At 53.1% G+C, this 21,969-nt stretch overlaps 11 protein-coding genes across 11 annotated transcripts; 8 read left to right on the top strand and 3 right to left on the bottom strand.

Moving 5' to 3' along the window:
• Nucleotides 1-475: 475 nt before the first annotated feature.
• On the top strand, nucleotides 476-942 carry J4E86_007803 (uncharacterized protein; the record flags this gene model as incomplete). Its single annotated transcript, XM_051448318.1, has 3 exons — nucleotides 476-668; nucleotides 740-834; nucleotides 886-942. The coding sequence occupies 3 exons, from the start codon at nucleotides 476-478 to the stop codon at nucleotides 940-942; spliced, it is 345 nt and encodes a 114-aa protein (XP_051300585.1).
• Nucleotides 943-1,399: 457 nt separating this feature from the next.
• J4E86_007802 (uncharacterized protein) lies at nucleotides 1,400-2,005 on the bottom strand (the record flags this gene model as incomplete). Its single annotated transcript, XM_051448317.1, has 1 exon — nucleotides 1,400-2,005. The coding sequence occupies one exon, from the start codon at nucleotides 2,003-2,005 to the stop codon at nucleotides 1,400-1,402; it is 606 nt and encodes a 201-aa protein (XP_051300584.1).
• Nucleotides 2,006-2,780: 775 nt separating this feature from the next.
• Nucleotides 2,781-4,615, top strand: J4E86_007801 (uncharacterized protein; the record flags this gene model as incomplete). Its single annotated transcript, XM_051448316.1, has 4 exons — nucleotides 2,781-2,831; nucleotides 2,898-2,946; nucleotides 2,997-3,635; nucleotides 3,687-4,615. The coding sequence occupies 4 exons, from the start codon at nucleotides 2,781-2,783 to the stop codon at nucleotides 4,613-4,615; spliced, it is 1,668 nt and encodes a 555-aa protein (XP_051300583.1).
• Nucleotides 4,616-4,855: 240 nt separating this feature from the next.
• J4E86_007800 (uncharacterized protein) lies at nucleotides 4,856-5,600 on the top strand (the record flags this gene model as incomplete). The annotated part of the gene is made up of 2 exons (XM_051448315.1): nucleotides 4,856-4,862; nucleotides 4,918-5,600. 2 exons carry the CDS (start codon nucleotides 4,856-4,858, stop codon nucleotides 5,598-5,600), a joined length of 690 nt encoding a protein of 229 aa, XP_051300582.1.
• A 533-nt stretch (nucleotides 5,601-6,133) lies between these two features.
• On the top strand, nucleotides 6,134-6,704 carry RPL36 (60S ribosomal protein L36; the record flags this gene model as incomplete). Its single annotated transcript, XM_051448314.1, has 4 exons — nucleotides 6,134-6,191; nucleotides 6,277-6,376; nucleotides 6,457-6,538; nucleotides 6,624-6,704. 4 exons carry the CDS (start codon nucleotides 6,134-6,136, stop codon nucleotides 6,702-6,704), a joined length of 321 nt encoding a protein of 106 aa, XP_051300581.1.
• Nucleotides 6,705-7,390: 686 nt separating this feature from the next.
• J4E86_007798 (uncharacterized protein) lies at nucleotides 7,391-8,514 on the bottom strand (the record flags this gene model as incomplete). Its single annotated transcript, XM_051448313.1, has 3 exons — nucleotides 7,391-8,171; nucleotides 8,228-8,375; nucleotides 8,436-8,514. The coding sequence occupies 3 exons, from the start codon at nucleotides 8,512-8,514 to the stop codon at nucleotides 7,391-7,393; spliced, it is 1,008 nt and encodes a 335-aa protein (XP_051300580.1).
• A 661-nt stretch (nucleotides 8,515-9,175) lies between these two features.
• On the top strand, nucleotides 9,176-10,871 carry J4E86_007797 (uncharacterized protein; the record flags this gene model as incomplete). Its single annotated transcript, XM_051448312.1, has 2 exons — nucleotides 9,176-9,312; nucleotides 9,362-10,871. 2 exons carry the CDS (start codon nucleotides 9,176-9,178, stop codon nucleotides 10,869-10,871), a joined length of 1,647 nt encoding a protein of 548 aa, XP_051300579.1.
• A 944-nt stretch (nucleotides 10,872-11,815) lies between these two features.
• On the top strand, nucleotides 11,816-13,654 carry J4E86_007796 (uncharacterized protein; the record flags this gene model as incomplete). The annotated part of the gene is made up of 1 exon (XM_051448311.1): nucleotides 11,816-13,654. The coding sequence occupies one exon, from the start codon at nucleotides 11,816-11,818 to the stop codon at nucleotides 13,652-13,654; it is 1,839 nt and encodes a 612-aa protein (XP_051300578.1).
• A 584-nt stretch (nucleotides 13,655-14,238) lies between these two features.
• On the top strand, nucleotides 14,239-15,630 carry J4E86_007795 (uncharacterized protein; the record flags this gene model as incomplete). The annotated part of the gene is made up of 2 exons (XM_051448310.1): nucleotides 14,239-14,750; nucleotides 15,105-15,630. 2 exons carry the CDS (start codon nucleotides 14,239-14,241, stop codon nucleotides 15,628-15,630), a joined length of 1,038 nt encoding a protein of 345 aa, XP_051300577.1.
• Nucleotides 15,631-16,007: 377 nt separating this feature from the next.
• Nucleotides 16,008-16,676, top strand: J4E86_007794 (uncharacterized protein; the record flags this gene model as incomplete). The annotated part of the gene is made up of 1 exon (XM_051448309.1): nucleotides 16,008-16,676. One exon carries the CDS (start codon nucleotides 16,008-16,010, stop codon nucleotides 16,674-16,676), a length of 669 nt encoding a protein of 222 aa, XP_051300576.1.
• A 2,066-nt stretch (nucleotides 16,677-18,742) lies between these two features.
• J4E86_007793 (uncharacterized protein) lies at nucleotides 18,743-20,564 on the bottom strand (the record flags this gene model as incomplete). Its single annotated transcript, XM_051448308.1, has 5 exons — nucleotides 18,743-18,758; nucleotides 18,824-19,914; nucleotides 19,966-20,058; nucleotides 20,108-20,227; nucleotides 20,277-20,564. The coding sequence occupies 5 exons, from the start codon at nucleotides 20,562-20,564 to the stop codon at nucleotides 18,743-18,745; spliced, it is 1,608 nt and encodes a 535-aa protein (XP_051300575.1).
• Between the last annotated feature and the right edge of the window lie 1,405 nt (nucleotides 20,565-21,969).

Raw genomic sequence — 21,969 nt, 5'->3', positions numbered from 1 at the left:
GTCGCGATAGCGTGTCCACTTCCCCAAGGCGATGGCACGAAACACGCTAGCTAATTTACAAGCCACTCTTCAGCCGCCGTTGCGTTACGTCAGCATGGGCTCCAGCCTCATGCGCGCTAGCTGCATCGTGCCTGGCGGAGTGGATCTTTGGTCTGTGCGACGACCGCGGGAGCTTTGCCTAAAGCACAAGGCCATGACGCGATCATCGCGACGACAAAGTGACGCTTCTCCGCCGTATGCTATTGGGTACCTGGCTTTGGAGGGAAAACAACGCCTAGATCTCTAGACTCGCTGCACTACTTGCTTCTTCTCCACATACCAAGGTTTCCATTGACTGTCCCTACTTCGTGCGTCACACCACCCAGCACGACACACAGCACCTTCCACTTCATCTCTGTCGCTCTAAACCTCCACCCTCACCTTCTCCCACTCCCACCTCGTCAATTGAAGGGAGACAGCAGGACCAACAGCAATCATGTCGCCTCTCTCTGTCCCTAAAATTTTCATGGCTGGCGGCGCCGTCGGCTTCGGCTACTACCTCTTCATGCGCCAATACTGGTTCCCCAACCCGTACAAGACACAGGGCGTCCAGAACATCGAGGATCGCTTCTCAGCTGGCGGAGGCCACCCCACGCACACACCTGCTGGAGGAACCCAGCGCGGTACGGGTATAATGAGCTCCCCAGACTTAAAACCCTGGAAGTATATAGAACGGAGTTTGCTGACATCAAGCTTGTAGGCTCTGCGTCCGCAAACGAAGGAAGGCACGACGGCCCGAGCAAGGGCCCAGACTCCGAGCACTTCAAGAAGAACATCAGCGACCAGCAGAGTGAGGTATGTGGCACACTGATTTCGATGCCCAAGGACTGTGCTAACATGCGATAGCCTGTTTGGCCGAGCAAATTCAACGAGATACAATACAACAACCCCAAGGGCAAATAAGCGACTCCGGACCGATCGAGCAGACACAAAAAAGCATGGCAATATACAGCCAGGGGGCATTGGGCATCTGATGAATGGCATCATTGGCGTTTGGCAGATAGCGATGCACGATAGCATCCTGTAGATTTTTGAAACCCTCACTGTTGCGGCCAGTTGAGCGCAATGAGGCCCCCAGATAATCGAGAAATAACAAAACCAATTTTCCAAGGAGCGCCCAATGCCGTATAGCTGTCAGCAACTCTCGGTACCTGATGAAGTCCATGCTGTTCCGCGTAGCTATGGAAGTGGAACTACACATGCCGGGATCATATTGACGAATAAGCAACGTCACACCACAACAAAATGAACCGAGGTAATGCAGCGGAGGAATTCAGCAAGACAATGTTCACACGCGCTGGCTGTTTGAAAAGTGCGACGTATACAGATGCTGGTGATTATGTATGAAAGAGTCCAAGGCCTAGATCTTCGCATTGCCTGTTTTCCTTGCGGCTGTGTTCCTAGCAGCATCCAACACAAATGCTACATGATGGCTCAAAGCCACCAGATCGCCGTCAGCATCGTGCACCCACACTTCCAAGTCCATCCTACCGTTCGCCACCTTTTTCATACCCGCCCTAACCTGCAGCCACTTGACTCCCTGCGGCGGCAGCGCTTTCTTGATGTCCAGATTCAGTAGGAGGGTTGGATACCAAAAAGGTCCCTCTCCTTCGCTCTTGATTGACTCAACCATCAACGGGAACATGTCTGCGACAAAGCCGACCGATGAATCCGTGAAGTTTGTCCCATCAGAGAAGCAGATCCACTCATCAGCGAGATGCTTTAGGCTTCGTCCTTCCCGAGGGAAATAAAACTTCACCCTCTTCGTCGCTTTTCTGAAGTTGGCGTGCGGCAATTCTGGTTGTAGCCTCCAGTTTGTATCTTCATCATTTTCCAGCTTTGTCAGGTCGACTGACGGGACGGGTGGTGAAAGCTTATATCCGACATCTTGGGTGAAGCCCTTTTCCGTATCCATATTGGAATTTGTGACATACGCGACGACTTCCTGTCGGCCGTCTTGCTCCATGGTCACATGTACGATAGACGTTTGGCGACCAAGTTTAACATCGTCGACTTTGTATGTTGCGGGCCCGGCTTGGGTCCGTCTCAGGAACTCAATGTGGAGAGCTATGGTGTGTGGCTGGTTCTGCTTCGCCAAAGTTGTGCTGAAATGTGTTTTGACTACCTCCAGTATGCTAACAAGTCGAGATGTGGTTAGTCAAGAGTGTGAGGCAAAACGCGATGGGTCTTACCATCCTGTAACGTAGCCACCATTAGGAACTGTTGCCGTTAGTAAAAGCGGATGATGTTATCTCTGCTGGGGTCTAAAATACCGCTTCCGATGCTCCAATCATCGTGTAGTGTACATGAGTACGTGTTGGAGGACAGTTTCTGTACTGCAGTAGCTTCTTCCCAACTCGGCATCTTGATAACCTAATAGTGCGGAACTTTCGTGTGTTTGGAGAACTAATAAGTCTATATGGTCAGGCTATCGATGTTCGAGGTTGTCGCAATGCCGTTGACCTCGGGAGGCCATGTGCAGCTATCGCGCCGCTAACGCCAAAAGCAGAAAGAACCTCGGTCATGGTTGCACGGAGTTGTGGGGTTTACCCCGGTCGACTAATCATGGCCAGCCGTCTCAATGCGCTGCGTCTGCCCTCGGTATTCCCAGGTCCGTTAGAACGCGACGGGCCATGTCCGTCTTCTCATTCTGGCATCCTTCTACTTTCACTCTACTCCCTCCATAAGATTCCTTGGCTCGGTACTGATCATCAACACGACACCGATCTTCAACCACTAAGATGCCGTCCGAAAGCCAGTATCCTAGCTTGCCGATCCCAGACGTTGATCTGGTAAGTTTGACATACGGAGATAAGCCCTTTTGTGGAACTAATGCTGACGTTTGGCTTTAATCGTAGTGGGCGTTTCTCTTCGAAAGGAATGACAGGCCGTACGCAGATGACAAAGGTATGTTCTCATGTTCTGTCAACATAAGTAATCACTAAAACGGGAAATAGTAATCTACTTTGATCCGTACACCAAGCGGTCCTACACATACGCCCAGGTCAAAGATGCCGCTATCAACTTTGGCAAGGGGCTAAAGGCACTCTGGGACTGGCAAAAAGGCGATGTCCTCGCTTTGTACACACCTAACTGCATCGACACACCAGCGATAACATGGGGTTGCCACTGGGCAGGCGGTATCCTGTCTCCAGCCAACCCAAACTACACGGTCGATGAACTTGCATTCCAACTTAAAGACTCCGGTGCAAAGGGCCTGGTGACACAGTTACCTTTCATCAAGAATGCGCAAGAAGCGGCAAAGAAGGTTGGCATTCCTCTTGACCGGGTGATCGTGATGGGCGACCCGAAGGATCCTTCGTACCAAGTCAAGCACTTCACCAGTATCATCAATACAGCCGGATCTTCCAAGTGGCGGAGAACAAAGGCTAGCAATCCATCGGAGGACCTTGCATTCTTGGTCTACTCCAGTGGAACCACAGGTCATCCCAAGGGTGTCATGTTGACCCACCGCAACATTGTCGCCAACACGATGATGATCAAAGCCGCGGAGGCTGGTAAACTGCAGCCCACAGGAGGACCAACTGGCGAAGGCGACAAACTGCTGGCTTTCCTGCCCTTCTTCCACATTTACGGTAAGTTCCTGCATGCGCTCATCTAGGTGGTTCTCAACTGACTTCGACTAGGTCTCACGTGTCTGATCCATCAAAGCTTGTACTCTGGTCTCCAACTTGTTGTGATGCCGAAGTTCGACCTGGAGGACTTCTGCAAGTTCATCCAAGAGCTCAAGATCACATTCGCGTATGTGGTCCCACCAATCGTTCTGCTCTTAAGCAAACACCCTCTTGTATCGAACTACGACTTGAGCTCGATCCGGATGATGAATTCTGGCGCGGCTCCCCTGACAAGAGAGCTTGTAGAGGCAGTTCACAGCAGACTGCAAATCCCTGTCAAACAAGGATACGGTCTTTCGGAAACCAGCCCAACAACGCACACCCAACCCTGGGAGGACTGGGACAAGACCATTGGATCTGTGGGCAAGCTTCTTCCCTACCAAACAGCAAAGTACATGTCTCCAGAGGAAAAGGAGATGGCAGTCGGTGAGGTTGGCGAACTATGGATCAAGGGCCCGAACGTCTTCAAGGGCTACCTTAACAACCCTGAGGGAACCGCGCATGCAAAGACAGCAGACGGGTACTTTAAGACAGGCGATGTTGGATACCAAGACAAGGACGGAAACTTCTTCATTACCGACCGCGTGAAGGAGCTCATCAAGTACAAGGGATTCCAGGTGCCACCTGCTGAACTAGAGGGTATCCTGGTCTCCCACCCGAAGATCAACGATGTAGCGGTGATTGGCGTCTACTCGAAAGACGATGCCTCGGAACTACCGCGCGCCTACGTCGTACCCAAAGATGGACTGGGCAAGACGGACGAAGATGCGAAGGAGATCATAGACTGGTTGAGCGCCAAGGTCGCGCACCACAAGAGACTCCGCGGCGGAGTGAGATGGGTGGATGAAATTCCGAAGTCTGTAAGCGGAAAGATCCTTAGACGGATGCTCAAGGTGAAGGCGCAGGAGGAGGAGGATAGCAAGGCGAAAGCGAAGTTGTAGACTACCTTTACCTTGTATCAATAGGCGCGAAACATTTCAGATCCACCACCTGTCTCTTACCAGCTGAGCCATTGCAACCTCGTTTGACTATCAGTTCCTTTCAGTTCTTCTGAACCATCTTCTTCCTTGTCTCCTCTACTCACTCAGCCGGGAGGTATCGCTCTCTATCCATTCAACCTGTGACAAGCTTCCAGAACAACCTGCTACTCGTGTAATCGGCGTACGAGATCAAACAGCAACATGCAGAGTAGGCCATACTTTGACAAGAGGCCGAATTACACTTCGAGCTAACTCTGCTGCAGGTCCAAAGTCTAAAACGGCCACGCCTACCCTCGATGCTACGCCTGCCCCCGCCCCCAACAATACGACCAAACGCAAAGCAGAGGTCATCGATCTCGAAAACCTTCCAGATAAGAAGGAAGTCAAGCCGTTCAGACCGATCAGCAAAACTCCTGGAGAGAAGGAAGAAGAAGCCTTCTTCCAGGTGTCTGTCACAGCAAACGCCAAGTTCGACAAAATCCCAATTGCGTTGCGCAACAAACTGGAGGCAGCCTGTCAAACAGCCTTCTACAACCACATGTTCTCGCTTAAAGCCGGCACGATGCCGGAGTATCGCCAGCAATACGAGGTTTGCCTGGGGTTACGCACACGCACGTTGTCTATGAAGTTCGAAACCACAGTTGTCGTCCCGAACGTCTTGGATCTCAGCATAGCTAACGCTGCACTGTTGGACTACTTCACCAAGAACTTCAAGGGTACGCATCGTCTGCTGAAGAAGGAGGCGTGTGTAGAGCTCAAGAGTCAGGGAGGTTTACTTAATCCGGAATTCATTGAGTTGTATGCTGTTAGGCATGGTGAACTGGGCTGGGGCTTCGATGCTGGTGGCTGCTTGTCGTTGTATATTACTGGCGTGATTGACCACAAACTGAAGGAAAAGGTTTTGTATGTCAAAGCTGGTGGGGTAAAACTCAAGGAAGAGGATTGAGGCATTGAGAGGAGCTTACAGAGCATCGAGCGCAAATTGAAAAGGTCGGATGTGGTTTGGAATGCGGTAGTGGTGACCTCTGATTTATGGTTTTTGAGTTAGTGGGAGCCTCCTCAGGCGTCAATCGGATGGTCGACGAGGGAATCTTGCGGGGCCATTTTTGCTGCATCCTTTGCTTGGACAATTAGAACTGCGAATGTCAACACTTGACACCAATGATGTTCGTTCGCATCCGGGGTGGAAATGTGGCGTGGTTCTTCTTCTGTGCCTGTGAAGCTGTTCAAGACTGGACGATGGTGATGGCTCCACAACAGATCATCACCGAAGATAGTCTGCGCATACAAGCCTTTCAATAGGGAATGCAATGCAAGCCTTTGGTTGGTGTTCGTGACTGCCGTCCAAAAGAACATTGGGGAGAGCACGTGCCTGCTTACAGCTAGCGCCATCTTGGCACCACCGCACAGCCGAGCCAAAATTACCCTCTCAGATTTGCGACTCTGAACCCATCTATCGACAACATCACGACCGTCACGATGCCGAAAGAAGTCAAGCAGAAGTCTGGCCTCATCGTTGGCCTTAACGCCGGCCACAGTACGTCTCCCCGCTCGCCGCTCTCGATACGCACCGATCGCTACAGATGAGAAAATTCGTGGATGGAGGCTAACACGGTCTACAGAGGTCACCCCCAGGACCCCCGCTCCCAGGATCTCGAGGAGGAAGGGTTTCCTGTCGAAGCGCACTGCCTTCGTCCGTGAGATCACCAAGGAGGTTGCCGGGTACGTTCTAATCCGAACTTTTCTGCAGAAGGACTGCGCAATTGTTCGTCGAACAGCCCGCTAACTTGACGTGTCTACAGTCTTGCCCCATACGAGAAGCGCATCATCGAATTGCTCCGAAACTCCAAGGACAAGCGTGCCCGCCGTCTAGCGAAGAAGAGGGTACGTCTCCCGCCCTAGCACACCACGACCGACCTCCTACCCGCTCAGGCACATCCAAGTACGAACATCAACTAACACATCACAGCTCGGTACCTTCGGTCGCTCAAAGAGAAAGGTCGACGAGATGACCCGCGTCATCGCTGAGTCCAAGCGCGCTGGTCACTAAACGGTTCACGAAACGCGGTGGATGAAGCAACACGGCGGACGAACGACCGACTTACTTTCCGATTTCTTCCTGGGTGTTCGGTCTCTTTTCACAACGGGCGGCTCGATACGATCTTGGAACGTCACAACATACCACAAAAAGTATGACACGATTCATCGGAGTATGGCAAATGGACAATGATGGTTCCTGAACGTACCTAGCATGTGTCACTCAAAATCATGAAATGTGACGATTGGTTCACGCCAAACCAACCTGTCCCAGTGCACCCATGCGCGTGAGGTGCTGATGCGTTGATGCCTACCTAGCATGGATGTCAAATTCCTACTCTATTGCCCTTATCAATGGCAGAGTAAGGGCCGAGAAATGCTTATATTGAAACGCGCCTTGCTCGGAGACGAGACTGCTCAGGCTTCACACTTCCTTGTGTGGGTGAGGCCTCGAGCAGAGGCGTGGACATTCCAACAACTTGTATGATGTCTTTTGTCACACTTTCAGACGACTTGCGATGCGATACAGCACATGCAACTCACTCTAATGTCTCGATCAGACAGTAGCAATGATTAAGTATTTCAGATCGTTTGCGGGAATTGAACATCATGCATTAATCGTAATTCTGTCAAAACCAGTAAATGCTCCAAGATGACTCCATGTAACCCTGCTAGCCACAACTATGAAAGCATTGTCGTTTAGTCGTCGTGACCAATCTTCTCCAGTTTGCCAATCTCGCGCTTCTCGCCAGTCTCGCCCACGAATTTGATACGGTCGATACGCGTCTTCTCGCTATCGCCATCGGCGTCCGCGACAAACAGTACTAACGAGTAGACGTTCTGGAACTTGACGAAGCGCAGTTCAAGCTTGGCCGTTTGTGTCTGCTCATCCCAATCTGACGGCTTCAGCTCGATCGTCTGAGTTGCTGGGATGTCTTCGGCCTCTTCGAATCCCAGGTTATTTGCCCTGTTGGTCCAGACGTGAATGGTCTTTGGCCGCACTGGCGCTTCGTCGTCGTCTTCGTCGCCGGATACGCAAGACGTGATGTGGATAGTGTGAACCTTCAGGTTGGCCATGAAGGGTACGTACAGCATGAGCTGGTTGTCGACATCGCTTTCTACCCAGTCCTTCTTGCCTTCTGAGCCGGTTGCCGCACCCTTGCCCTTGTTGAGCGAGCTCGGTTGTGATGTCTCGAAAAGCGTCTTGACGGTGCCGAAATCGCTGTCCGCGTTGAGGAGATCGAGACCCCGTTGGTCCACGGAATCGGTCACATCGGTGTATCCGCGTGGTAGACTGGCGCCTATCCACGGGCCGCTTCCACTGCTGCTGCCTCCTGCACCAGAAGCGCCACTGTTTCCCTTTCCATCGTTCTCTGCCTCCGTGGCGAGGGTCTTGATCGCCTCGGAAAGCTGCTGTGGATTCGAGCCGGCGTACTTCTTTATCTGCTGGTTGTTCTTGTAGATGATGAACGTCGGGGTACTAACAAGCGTTAGAAAGCGCTCAAATATGTGGCCGTGCTTGGGGAATGTGCATACTTGGTGACGTTGTAGCTCTGTGCAATCTGCGCCTGCTGTACTGTGCTGACTTTGGCGAAGGCGATCTGTCCGGGCCGAGTGAGTTGACCGGCTAGTTGGTCGTATACGGGCGCAATCGCTTTGCTCGACGTGTTTTCTTCATTGTAGACTGCAAGTACCACACATTAGCATCCGGAGTTTGCCTCGTAGATGCCGGGTCGCTGCTTACAATTGATGACTACAATGCGCGAAGAGGAGAGCAGCTCGCTCAGCACTGCAGGCCTCGTGATTTCGATGACCCTGGACATGGCTGTGGGTGTATTGGGGAGCTGGTGATGTTGGCTGTAGAAGAGGCGCGACTTGCACAGAAGGAAGCGCCCGACAATTAGTGGGGCGCCATCAGCGCGGGGTGGTGGCATTCCGTCACCGACGTGTGTACCTAGGCCGGGTCCCATCTGCAGGCACCGACACCTGCACACGCGGCAAGGCCACCCCGAAGCTTCCAGAAAGATAAAGCTGCAATCGCGAACAGCCGCCCAAACACTTCCTCCCTCAACATCACTGGAGCCCAGGAAGACGACCACCCGCCGAGTCTATATCTATTCTATCGCCGTCGGAGCATCGTCCTCGCCATCGCCCGCCAACCACGTCCATCACCACCGACCGCGGTGACTACGCTGTGAAGCCATACAGGCCTACGAAGGATTGGTAAGCGCCCCTACCGGCGTTGACCGTCCGCGACACTGTGAACATCCACCTAATCGCCTCTATGGCAGGCCCAAACAATCTCCTACTTAGCTTCGCCGAAGCAAAGCTTCTACACATCGCTAGCATTATCCTCCTGGTCGAACGGAGCGACGCCACCCGAAGAGCCCATAGCTGGAACTGCTGGTACTCCCGCGCCATTCTGATAGCCAACGCGCCCGCTGCTTTCCTTCTCGCCCACGGCCTCTACCGACTCCTACGCGCATGATGTCGCACGTCGTAGTGTTCAACTCGTACGCGAGGACTTTCAAGATCCCGACCACACCCACCAAGTACTTGACAGAGGTGCGCGATGAGGCGTGCCAGAAGTTTGGTGTCAACAAGGACCAGTTCACGCTCAAGTACGCCCCAACATGACAATACGTTAATTCACTACTGACCAGTGTACAGATACAACAACAAACCCATATCCCTATCGCAACAAATACGGCTCGCAAACCTCCCCCAGGGCGCCCGACTGGAACTCGTCCAGGCCTCGCGATCACCCACCGTCATATCCGTAGCGCTCCAGCTCCCCGCGACCGAGAAGAACGTACGCCTCACAAGCAAGTTCGCGAGCAACACTTCGTTATGGGAGATCTTGCGACACTTTGAGAGCGGGCAGGGGGCCAATTACAATTTCACACAGCGCGGCATCCCCGAGATGAGCGGCGCATCCGGTGCTGGCAGGCTGCACTACGAGCAACCTGTCATCACTGTCATGCCAGGTCACAAGGAGCAGGCCAACTTTGTTGAGCTACAACAGACTCTCAGTCAGCTGGGATTTGATAGCGGCTCAGCATTATTAAAGCTGTCCTACAGGAATAGCGGAACGCCGCTGGAAGAGGCCATGGCACAGATAACGCAATACTTCAAGTCCAGCGAGCCTGCGTCTGTCGGTGCCGAAGGCGCACACGCTTCGACAACTGATCAATTAGCCTCAATACCAGACCCTGCCCAGGCAGCTCCGGAGGCGACAGAAGTCGTGGCAGGCGAAACTGTTCGTAACGAAGAGCCCGATCCAGAGCCGATGGAGGTCGACTCCAAACCGGCCGCTAAACCTACACAAGAGCCCGAGGTGTCTACCGAGAACAACGCGGCTGAGAGCATAGAGAATACTTCTCCAGCAGCAGCATTGGCTGCGGCAACGTCAACAGCGTCGTCCGCACCCGTAGAACCCGTCCAATCACCAGCACCGACCTCCCGACCATCATCACAGCCATCTGAACAATCTCGCAACGTCCAGATCTTCTCTGCGCCAACATCGTCCACTCCGCAAGCAGCGCGAAATGCCTTCAACGAGAACGACTACCTCCCTACCATTGAACACGCAAAAGCACATCAAAACGCGTTGTTGACCAAGACACGCAATACGCGTCTGTTGTCTGACAAAGAATTGGAGGAGCAAGAAAAGGAGCGGCAGGCCAAGATTGACGCTGCAGCCGAGAAGGGCGGCGCACTCCGCATTCGGATGCCGGATAATGCGCTCATTCAGATGAACTTCACAAAGACCGATACCGCCGTCGGCCTATACGACTTCGTACGCGGCTTCCTGGAGAAGAAGAACGAGCCCTTCCAGCTCAAGAACACGGGTCCAACAGGTCGACTCGTCCTCATTCCCCAGGACAATAAGCGCTTAGTGCACGATCTACGTTTCTTCAACAACGAGCTCGTCACGTTCCTATGGGCAGACAACGCTAGCGCGGAAGCAAGGGCTAGCCGACATGTGCTCTCGCAGGAATCGCAAGCGAAGGCGCAGGCGCTCAAGGTCGAGGAACCGGTACGGGAAGAGAGGGCTCAGCCGGAGGCTTCTCAGGGCCAGACGGTTGCCGACGGCAAGCGCAAGGCTAACATGAGCAATGAAGAGAAGGAGAGCAAGCTAAAGAATCTGCTCGGGAAGGGCTTGTTCAAGAAGAAGTAGAGGTATTGCAGATGGGGATGGGATATTAGACATTCGCGTGTTTCCAGACGAGCATTTTCAGGGAGTTTGGCATCGGCGACGGAGCGCTTTCTTCTGCAGTGCAGTGTATCCTGCCACTTGGAAACTAGTCACTAGTAGCAATCCAGTATCATGATCAAGAAGATCACAAAACTTCGTTTCCACGATTTCACTCAGCATGAAGAGCTGCCAATTGGTATCGAGGAGTCTAACGTCGCGTGTCGGGGTGGGTCAATGATGCACTTTTCCAGGTTGCTAATTAGCGGAAGACGCCTACCCAAGCTAAATCTTGAGTGAACATATCTCCTTCCTTTCGACACCATCACAATATCATCATCATCTGCACAATTTGCTCTGGCAAGAAGTACATTATGAAACGCCCTCGTTGATTCGATAGATTCGTCATTGACAGTGATTATGGCTGGCAGCCTGTGTTCTCGTTCACCGCGCGTCGCAATCGGCACCAAGCGGGCTAGATCGCCTTTGCTTCCAGTAAACACATATGAATCGGGCGACGCATAAGAGCATGGCAGCTGTGGCAGATATGATATGATGACCTCGATATGTCCCTGAAAGGCCTTCATTGTCAACTGAACTCGCAAGGGCACCAGGCCGTAGCATCCGCTAAAGTTTCGTCTTCACCTTCGATCATGTTTACATAACTGGATACAGCGTGCATGCTTGACGTTACAAGGCAACAACTCTCTCCTTCACCGTGCACCACAATAGCCAGATTCGGTCGTCCTGCCGCCCGAGCTAGCAGCAAGTCACCCTCACCTTCACCGCGTGTGCGGCAGTCTCGACAGATAGTCACTGTTTCCAGCTCAAAGCTCCGTTGCCTAAACACGACAACCCAACAGGTCCGCAGACACGGTAAGTACTCGGCGCCGAACCTGCCCAGCAGATACTGGCACTAAAACAAGCAGATGCAACCAGAAATCACCATCCTAAGCTCTGATTCGAGCAGCTCGGGCGACGACGACGATATCATCTTCGTCCGATCGGTCGAGAAGCCACGCGCCCCGAAAGGCAACGGTCATCCAACCAAAAAGCGCGCAAACCCCAACAACGTCTCAGCTCAGACGGTTTCCCCAAGCCCGGCGGTCAAGAAGCGGAACGGCGGACCCCAGGATGCAAAGCGCACGAGAATCAATAACGTATCGGCTCAGGCTGTCACTCCTACCTCTGCGACCAGAAAGCGAAGCGAGGGTGATCAAGCTACACCACGCGTCAACTCCAACAACATCTTCGCTCAAGCTCTCTCCCCAAGCCCTGCGGCCAGAAAACCAGTCAGTATTGGTCAAGGTCCAACGCATACAGAACTCGACGACTTCTCGACCTGGGCAGTCTCCTCCAGCTCGGCAGCTAGAGCGCAGATCGGCGATAGAATTGCCTTGGCGATTGCTGCTAAGATCAACACCACGGCGCGTGGTCCAGGACAGAACACTACATTCATGCTCGCGACCCGCGACGTTCTGGAAGCAGCACTGGGCAAGGAGGCCTTGGAAAGCCAAGAGAAATCCCTCCTCGAGGAGCAAAAGCGTACTGATCAGTACATCGCGCAGCTGGAAGAAGCAGTCAAGCAGAAGGGAGGAGTAAATGTTTCGCACAATCTCATTGCCCAGAATCATATAGCCATGTTGAAGGCGAGGTATGAGGCAAAGGAGAAGACCGCCTCGACAGAGATCAAGATACTTCGCGAGAGTAACAAGAAGCTCACAGAGGACAAGACAAAGCTCACGCGCAGGGTCAAGCTAGATCGAGACGGACGTGGCGCAGTGGAGGGCATGGCTCAAGACGACGCTAGCGCGGAGATTCAGATACTTCGTGAGACCAACGAGAAGCTCTCTGATGAGAAGAGTCAACTGTTGCGCACCATCAGTCTCCTCCAAGATGAGACTCGTATGTGGAAGACCAAGGCAAAAAAGAAAGAAGCTGCCGGAGAAGATCTGGAGACACTGCGCGAACGCAACGCAAAGCTCACAGGAGAGAATGCTGAACTTGTACGCAATGTCAAGCAACTCAAAGACGAGCACGAAGAAGATCTGAAGACGCTACGTGAACGCAACGAGAAACTCACAGGAGAGAACACCGACCTCACAAACAATGTCGAGCAACTCAAAGACGAGCACAGTACTCTGCGGGCCAATGTCTCCGCCTTGACACAAGACATCTGCGAGCAGAAGAAGCTCTTCGCGTCCAAGAAGATGCGACGATCCAATGGAGACGTCAAGGTCGCCGCCGCTGAGACTAAGAAACTCAAGAATGAGATCAAACGCTTCAAGGCAAGGAACAAAGGGTTGACTGAGCAAAACAACGACTTGTCCGGCAAACTCGCGGAGCTGGGTACTGAGCGCCGCACCGCCATCGACTGCCAGAAAGCCGCAAAGCAGTCAGCAGAAGAAGCTTCGGTCGCACGTGAGCGCATCGAGAAACTGCAACAACAACTTGCCAAGTTGGGTAGAGACTTCCGCGAGCGAGGTGAACAGCTTGCCGAGCTCAGCCGAGACTCCAAGTCGAAGCACGAGATGAAGCTGCAGAAGAAGGCAGCCATCAAAGACAAGGGCCTGCTACAGACGCGAATGGTCGGTATGTTCACGCACTATCGGAACCTCTTCAAGAAGAATAAGGTTCTGCTGGAGAAGCTGAAGTCGACGGCTGAGGCTGGGGCAGATGGACAGGGAGGAAAGGCTTACCGTAAGGAGCTGAAGCTGTTGAAGGGTCAGCCGCTTGAGAAGCTGAGCGAGTTCAAGAATCAGGACTAATCAACTTTGTTGGTGGCCATGCACGGCGAGGAGGGTGTTGGAATCTTACGAGAGACTTTCGTCGCGGTGCTACAAGCGGGCGTCTACTTGGTGGATCGGTATTATGAAGGGATACTTGATGTACATCGTCGATCATGTTGGTGTACGAGGAGAGGAGCTTGTCGGCTGTATCATCACCGCAGCCTTTCATGTCTTTCGGACTGGAACATCGGCTGTCAAGAGTGTGAGCATGGCGATCTCGTCGAGTTACTAGTCAAGCTCTAATTTCTCCTAAATCTCCTACATTTCTCTAACACGTAATCGCTGTGACGTAGAAATGACAAGTAGACGCTGAAAGGCGTCGTGGTAGGGAACAAATGTGAGATGAGGAGTGCCAAAATGAATACTTACAACTCACAGGTAGGGTGAGTAGGTGACTGCGATACGTGATATGCATACTGCGTTGAGATCACAGGATAGCATATATATTTGCTATCTAGCCCACGCGCAGCACTCATTGAGCGCAACTCAAACAATTTCCAGATTTGTATAAGACAACCTATTTCTCGCCATCCGGTACCGTTCTCACATCAAACCATCACGTCATGTCCACTTCCCAACAAACCAAACAAAAAGCCATGGAAACTACTCTCCAGCGCCTCCAAAACGAGTTGAACACCATGAAGAACGACACAAGAGATCTCCCCAGCGAGATCAACGACCTGCGCAACAAGAACGCTGATCTCGAGAGCAAAATGGCTCTCGTCACCGCAACTGTCGCCTTCACCAACACTGTCAATACTCTCACCGCCGAAAGCACAGCCAAGATCCGCAACGACGCAGAAGAAGGCAGGAAAACCATCACGGATAAGATCAAGGAATTCCAATCCCTGTTGGAAACCTGCGTGGAGGACACCGTGAGGGGGGAAATGGTTCCAAACATGATTTCATGTATGGTTATGGATCAGTTGAAGACTGAGGCGATGCAGGAGATGCAGCAAGAATACGCGAGGAAGGCTGTGACTGTTGCGGGGCCGGAATGGATCTACGAGAGGTTGGAGTGGATGGTGGGGAATGCGGTTGAGAAGGTTATGAAGAGGATTGACGAGCTTGAAAAGTAGCTAATAGCCACGAGGGAAGGGCCGAGAAGGGAGGTGCTTAGCTGAGACGTGGGGCAGATGGTTGTTGTTTTTAGATCTGTGAATGCATCGCCTCCACGTGTCTACCCCAATTTTGTAGTATTCGTCATCATAGGCGTGCCACAACACCTTGACTATATTATCGCTGATGAAGAAAAGCCAAATCATTGTCAAGACATGCAAACGCCTCGTCACTAGGAGACCCTTAACGATCGAGGACGGCTATCGAAATCAAAGCATGCGTACCACGAATTAGAAAACCGCTGATTTTCCATGTAATCATGCGATCCAGTCATTCGGTTTGTGACAAACCCACAAGGGATGTAGTGTAGCACTATAAGACCACCCGCTTTCTCACTTCTTCCTATCCTGTTCATCTTAACCCTCTTCTTCACAACGACAGCAAATACAGGCTCAATGGACCACACAACCCCTCAGAAGAAAGACATCAAACCGGCCACCCAACCCGCCAAAGATGCTAGCCAACTTCTCGTAGAGGACATCAGTGCAATCAGAACTGACATACAAAGTCTTGCCCAACGATTCGATCGCATGGAACGCAATATCAAGGCCTTCAACAAAGCAGGACTAAATGAAAGACTCACTTCTTTCACCAAGGCGGTCGCCGCCAGAAAAGGGGATGGGAAGTGGGTTAGAGCTGAGGCTGCGGAGAAATTGACTGAAGAGTTGAGGGAGGAGGAGGAGAAGATGGAAGATTCGGCATATTACTGGTTCAAAGACTTGAGAGAATGGCTGAAAAAGGGCTTAGCGAATGTGGAGGAGACTGAGAAGAGGTCCCGTGAGCACCTAGAGGGGGTGTCGAAGAGGATGGATGCGTTGATGGATGAGCAAGAGTGATTGGGGGCATAGGCGTTGGAGTAGACCAACTTTGCCTAGCATAATGGCGAAGAGCAGTTAGTGGTACAAAGACATGTGGCATGCGCATGAATAGGCCCAGAGCTCAGTGTATATTTCCGTAGTCAAAACGTGAAGTCCTGAATTGGGCAACTAAAAGTCATGGTGCTCTTTCCGAGAACATGCCGTAGCATCAATCTCACTCCTCCCGCGCAAGGCAGTGTGTCATGTCGCCCATACTCAAGTACGAGAACATTCCAACTTCATTCTCCGACCAACTTGCAGGTTCTCTAGACTTCGCACCATGCAAACAGACAAACAAGGCCATACCATATAAGTAAACCATGCGATGAGTAAATGGAAAACAGCGAAATTACGAAATGTCACTTCTCCCCCAACCAATTCCTTTCCGTGAGGAGATCAAAACTCTGATTGAGCGCATCGCAGCTCTACAGAAGGAACTCAAGGAGAAGACAGATAGACTCCACTTTCTCTATGGCTTCGAACTGAGGTCTTCTGCTGCGCCGGTAGGCAATGGCAACGGCGATGAAGGAGCCGAGGATGACAAAGATGATGAAGAGAGTGAGGATGAGCAAGAAGTCGAAGCAAAGAAGACAGGCATCAAGAAAACGGCTGCCAAGGCAAAGGTCAACAGAACAGCCATCAAGAAGACAAGCGTTAAGACGGACGGAAGCAAAACAAAGGAGCCGAGATTATGCAAACAGTGTGAGGAGAACTACCTGGAAGACAACGCCCGTTCCAACTGGGTGAACTGTAAGGAGTGTAGAGATAAGAACACGGAGGTGTGGAATGAGGGACGGGCAGGCAGGGATCGAAAGCAGAAGGAGCAGAACACAAAGCGAAAGAAGCAACAGGGAGATGAAGTGGAAGGAGATGAGGTAGGGGACGAAGAGGCTGAGGAAGGAGATGAAGACAATCTAGAAGAGGACCCAGAAGAGGACTCAGAAGAGGAGGGACAGGAAGCAAGGAAGGACCAGCGCAAGCAACTTAAGAACAAGTCTGGAACAGCTGCTTCAGAACAGAGTTAGCTTGTCACCTTCGTGTAGTTACAAGTATAGCACCATCAAAAATCTCATGTTCATCACCCCAAATGCGAATAACCTAAGATAATATCCCCTTTCTTCCCCATCGTTCATGTTTATGCCTGCCCAGGACCCAATCGCTCATGCCATGGTATAATACCCGAATGAATGACGCCAGTAAATGCTTCGACAAAGCTCGCTGAACCCATTTTGATGCCGCTAAAAACAGACGTAAAAACAAACATACGCTCGCCATGCTCGTAGCCCCAAAGGATAAGAATAGTCCAAGACTAAAGGAGTGTGATGCCCAAAACACCAAAGCAACAAAGCGATAATATAAAGGAAACATTTGTTAGGATACGACGTCGTGTTAGATAAGAGGGCCCGCCATCATAGGACTTCCCCGCGTGTTGTTCGTCAAAGTGGGTTCATATGCTCCGGGTGAGCCCGAAGAACCTGGTCGCGGTCGGTAGTAGCTGTTTGCATACTGTGCGGGAGGAGCAGCATAAGCGCCTTGTTGCGGTGGGAGAACACCGGGTGGCGTAGAGTTCAGCATGTTGCGGTTGCTACGGCGTCGACCAAGCACTGGTGATGCAGGAGCACCTTGAACCGTCCCAGTGGAGTTGCTGGACTCGTTTGAGTTGCTCCTCACGTGTTGTGCTGTAGCTGGCTGCTGCATCTGAGGAGAGCCAGTTGGATTCGCCGGACGCTGGAAGCCTTGTGTGAAAGGATTGGTACGAGCGGGCACACTCGTGTCTCGCTGGCCAAGTGCTTGTCTTCTGGTCTCGATGAGTTCCCGAGCCCGAAGATTGCGTTCGTCCGGAGTCAGCCCGACGGAACGAGCAGCAGGTTGCGCAGGGACTTGTACATTCTGTGTAGGCGAGGGGGGAGGTCTCCCATTATCAGCTGTGCGCAAGGCTCGTGTAGATGGCTGAGGAGCGAGTTGGCGACGCGATGGCTGAGGTCGTAGATTGAGACGTGATGGCTGAGGCCTCACACCTTGCGGAGGGTTGCCAGCCTCTCTAATATTGACGCGAGAGCTCGCTGGGCGCAAGGTAGCCACCGAAGACTGATCACGGAGAACTTGACGTGAGTTACGATTGCGCACACCACGTGCCTGCACAAACGCAGCCCAAGGGTTACCGCGCGCAGCAAAAGGAGGAAGAGCCGCACCCTGGACATGCAAGCCCATGGCAGCATGAGGAAACGCGTTCGCTGCAGCAAAGTTGCCAGAGTTCCTCCTGCTATTTGCCGAAGATGGGCGAGCACCGACGCGACTTATAGGGCGATCTATCATGTCCATGGCTGCAGCTGCCTGTGTCTGTGCTATCGTATCGATGGAGTGTTGCGAAGAGGCTGAAGAACTTCCAGGGGTCAAGACGGCAGAACTATTGCTGTTGGAACCAACAGAAGGCGCACGATCAAAGCGGCTCATGTTACCGGCATTGCCCATCGCTGGTAAGCCAGGTGACATGGCGCTTCGTCGAGGTGGCGATATTGGGAGTCGCGGATCCATGATATAGTTCGTGCCGTTGTCCATAAGCGGCGTTCGAATGCGCGCAGGAGGTAGAAAAGGGGAATAAGCTTGCGCGGGACTGGGCCGATTTCTGTTCCTTGTTCGAGGACGAGACAGCGGCGTCATGGTGCGTGGTTCGACGTCTATCAAAGCGCCTGCCATCTGGTGTTGTTGGAGAGCTTGTTGATGGGCAGCGAACATCCAACTGATACGCGGATCGTATTCCCGGCGTGGCACGCGAGGAGCCCCTCGCCTATGCCCTTGGGAATTATCCGAGTTATCATCAGTGTCCGCCTCGTTGGTTCCATCCGCAGCAGCAGGCCCCTGGTTGTAAGCGCGAGCTGCAGGGTTTCGCAGATGGGCTTGTGAGCGGCGCGTCCGTAAGGTGTTCAGGGCTAGATCGACGTCGCCATCTTGGTCAGAGTCATCGTCGTCCGCTTCCCCATCTTCGTAGTGGGCTGTCGCGCCCGACAGGACAGAGGATCTTCGGCGGAGACCACGCGAGGTATTCAAGACGCGGACATTGGCGGTTCTGGAAGGCGGGCGTATCGGGGCACTAGGCCGAGGACGATCTGCAGTAGGTGTTAGAGAACCGCCCATTCGGCTTCTGTCATTTGAGTTCGCAAGCGGTTCCCACCCAACGGTCGTCCTTCCTCCATCGCTGTCATCTTCATCCTCTTCTCCCATCTCGTCGTCGTAGTCGCGTTGTAGCTCCCACCCCTCCTCTCGCAACAGTGCTTGTGTATCTTCGTCGAGTTCCTCAGTGGAGACGTCGGTGGAGGTTGTTGACGCTGTCTCACGGGAGGATCTCGACCCGTTTGCCCGATGTAAGACACGGGTTTGAGCAGGATTCCTCATGCCTCTACGAACGGGCCCCTCGTCTTCCTCATCTTCGTCTTCCTCCTCGACGGTGCTTGAGCGGTTTGATGATGACTCAGATTCGACGATGCGACGTGCTCGGGCACGCGCTCTGTTGGCCGAAGGCTGGGCAGCGGGGCCAGGAGTAGACGATGCGGCGCTGGGTGAACTCGATGCAGGTACGGCCTCGTCATCGATAAAGTCGTTCATCGAAGAGTCCTCGTCCAGGCCATCTTCGTCTTCCTCTTCGACCGTATCCATCTCGTCGCCGTACATGTCTGAGACTATGCTCTGTGAGTAGGAACGTCGGCTGCCGGCTTCGCTGTGCGTGATCGGTCGTCGTCTTGCGAATGCCGCTGCATTGGGTGCCATGCCAGCGTCCAAGAAGCGTCGCATCATGAACGAGCCTTGATCTGGGGGGTATGCGCCCCAGTCTTCCATGCCGTCTCCGTAGCCGTCGTAGTCGGGGTCCTCCATGTCCATTTCGGCGTCGAGGTCGTCTTGGTCGTGCTCTGACATCTCGTCCATGTCACTGAAGCCGGTGAAGCTGTTGCCCCATGAGACTTCGCCTGTCTCGTCGAATATCAGTCCGCAATGGGTGCATCCGCCGTCTTCCAGCTCCCAGGTACACAGCGGACATCGGTCAACTCCATCTTCTTGATCGCGCACGATTTGCAGTGACAGGCGATTTTGGTGAGGCGGAAGCCTGAAGCAGCCCTTGAAGAGACCGCCAGCGCGGGGGTCCGCGTTATCCTTGTCCAGCTGTACAGCATCTGCCTCGTCTTTCTGCCACTTTTTGTGGTCTTCTATGCTCTCGCCCGTAGGTAGTAGTTCGGCTCGCGCGATGAAGACGCTCGTCATGTCTCGTATCTGCCCAACTATGTTAGATGTCGTCGCTGAAGGGCATGCAGGCTGACTTACCACATAGGCGGGGGCGGGCAGGTCCTTTACGACGATGCGGCAGTCGGGGCATGTCTTGCGGGCCTTGTTGGCGACGAACCACGTGCAGAGACACTAGGCATGTTAGAGGGTGGCATATGCGGTGGGAGGGTGCGCGTCTTACTGTATAGCAGTAGGTGTGCCCGCAGGATATGGTGTACGGTTGGTAGAGTAAGCGGTCACAGATCTTGCATGTGAGATGCGTGCGAAGGCTGTCAAACTCCGACTTGAGCGCCTTGAGCTGCTGCGGACGGTTAGTCGATGCATGTATCCTGTAATAAATAGTCTCATACTTCATCTGCACGACCCAGCTGTGGAGGCTCGTCCTTCTTGGTCAGCATCTTCTGCTTGAGGCTGTCTTTGCTTGCTGCCCGCGTCGGCTTGTCCTGGTCGATGAGTTTGGAGGCAGACCGGCTGGCCGTCGGCGTGCTCCCGCGCCCGGCCCGTGAATTTGAAGGCATGCCGGCAGACTGTTGCGAGGCAGGCGCGGCATGTGACGTCGTGTTGGAGGAGGATGCGATGGACGAGGCGGAATTCCTGGGGCGAGCGGTGGGCGGGGTTGGCGACGCTCGATTGTCCATGGCGGGCGGTGACTCTGTTTTCTCACGGCGAGGTGCAGCTGGGGGTTGAGAGACGGAGCATCTGCTCACATGGGACTTGCCCTTGTAGAGAAGAAAGACTATCGTTGGCAGTGGTTATGCATGCAGCAGCGGGTCTACTAGCCTAGGCATGTTGGCGCTCGGTCGCTGTTGCCCTTGCCCTCCGGCCATTTGCCGCAGCAGCCGTTCACTATCGACCTTCACTCCATCCTTAGCGCCTGCCGTGGAAAATCACCACCCTCCAGCGCCAACCATCGCCAACCATTTCCATGGCTATCTCTGCTCTCATACCTGGTCATTTCTCATTGGGTCCAGTGCTTCTATTGCAAGCTTGACACGCCAATGACGTGGGCCACGCGACTCGTCACGTTCCTGTCACATTCCATTTTCGCCCATGCCATCATTCAACGTTTTTGCTTCAGGTTTCTTTTGATCCTTTTTCCATTGAGCCGCGGTCCCAAACGACCACAGTTCAAAGACGCCAATACCTGGTATTCCCGGCGCACGAAAGAGGGCCTCTTTCCCCACAAGCTTCCTAGCTTTCGGCGCGGCACCACCACATGCAGACGCGGTCGAATTGACCTTCATTGTTGCGCTCACAGCTCATACCCGTCTCCGCTCCGCTTCACTCAGAGTGCTGATCATCACTGCGGTTGGGGTATTCGTGCTCGACACTTATCAGGTCCATGCATAGCGTTCTCGAGAAGGAGTGCCTGTGATTGTAGGCGGGACCTTGTCGGCTCCTCTAATGCGAAGCATGACAAGCATCCTGGCCGCACTGTTCAAGTGCGTCAGACGGGATATCCTTCAATATCGTCCTCAAGCTGCGCACCGCCCCGATCAAGTCATATAACCTGTACTGTGCACAAGACCGCCTAGCCTGACGAAGCGTGGTGGTTTTCTGCAATTGTAGTCCTGGCCAAATACGTTACCAAGGTACATGATCGCTTGTCAATCACATGCATGGAGCATACAACTCATGACTAGGGTGCTAGCACTATCTCGTAAGTAGAATCGTAAGTTGTGGATGGCACGACAGCCGTCTTGATACACGCGACATGCTGTTTATGTGGGCTGGTCGTCCTAGCGCCCGCAGTCCTCCCGCCCCCACACTGGATGAAGCGTTGATGGAACTAGACGGGTCGTCACGTACCTAGGCATGTATACGTTGGCTAGCCTCTGCGGTTCTACGCGTGGGCATCAATAGCAGGTAGTGAGGAAGCAAGCCGCCAAGTTAGGTCTTCTTGAGTGCAAAGGAATTAGCTCAAATCATTCATAATTGGCAGCTGTTATGGAGCCCAGCAGTCGCAGTATCTGTAATTGGAGGGCTGTCGTTATCAGATACTAAGATCTAGTGCCGGTATTGCGGACCTTGGGATACGAAAGG

This window comes from Alternaria arbusti, assembly GCF_024043155.1.
Source record: "Alternaria arbusti strain BMP 1465 chromosome Unknown scaffold_11, whole genome shotgun sequence".
Lineage (NCBI taxonomy): Eukaryota > Fungi > Ascomycota > Dothideomycetes > Pleosporales > Pleosporaceae > Alternaria > Alternaria arbusti.
Note: the sequence above shows the minus strand (reverse complement) of the source record. Positions and strands in the feature narration are given on the sequence as shown.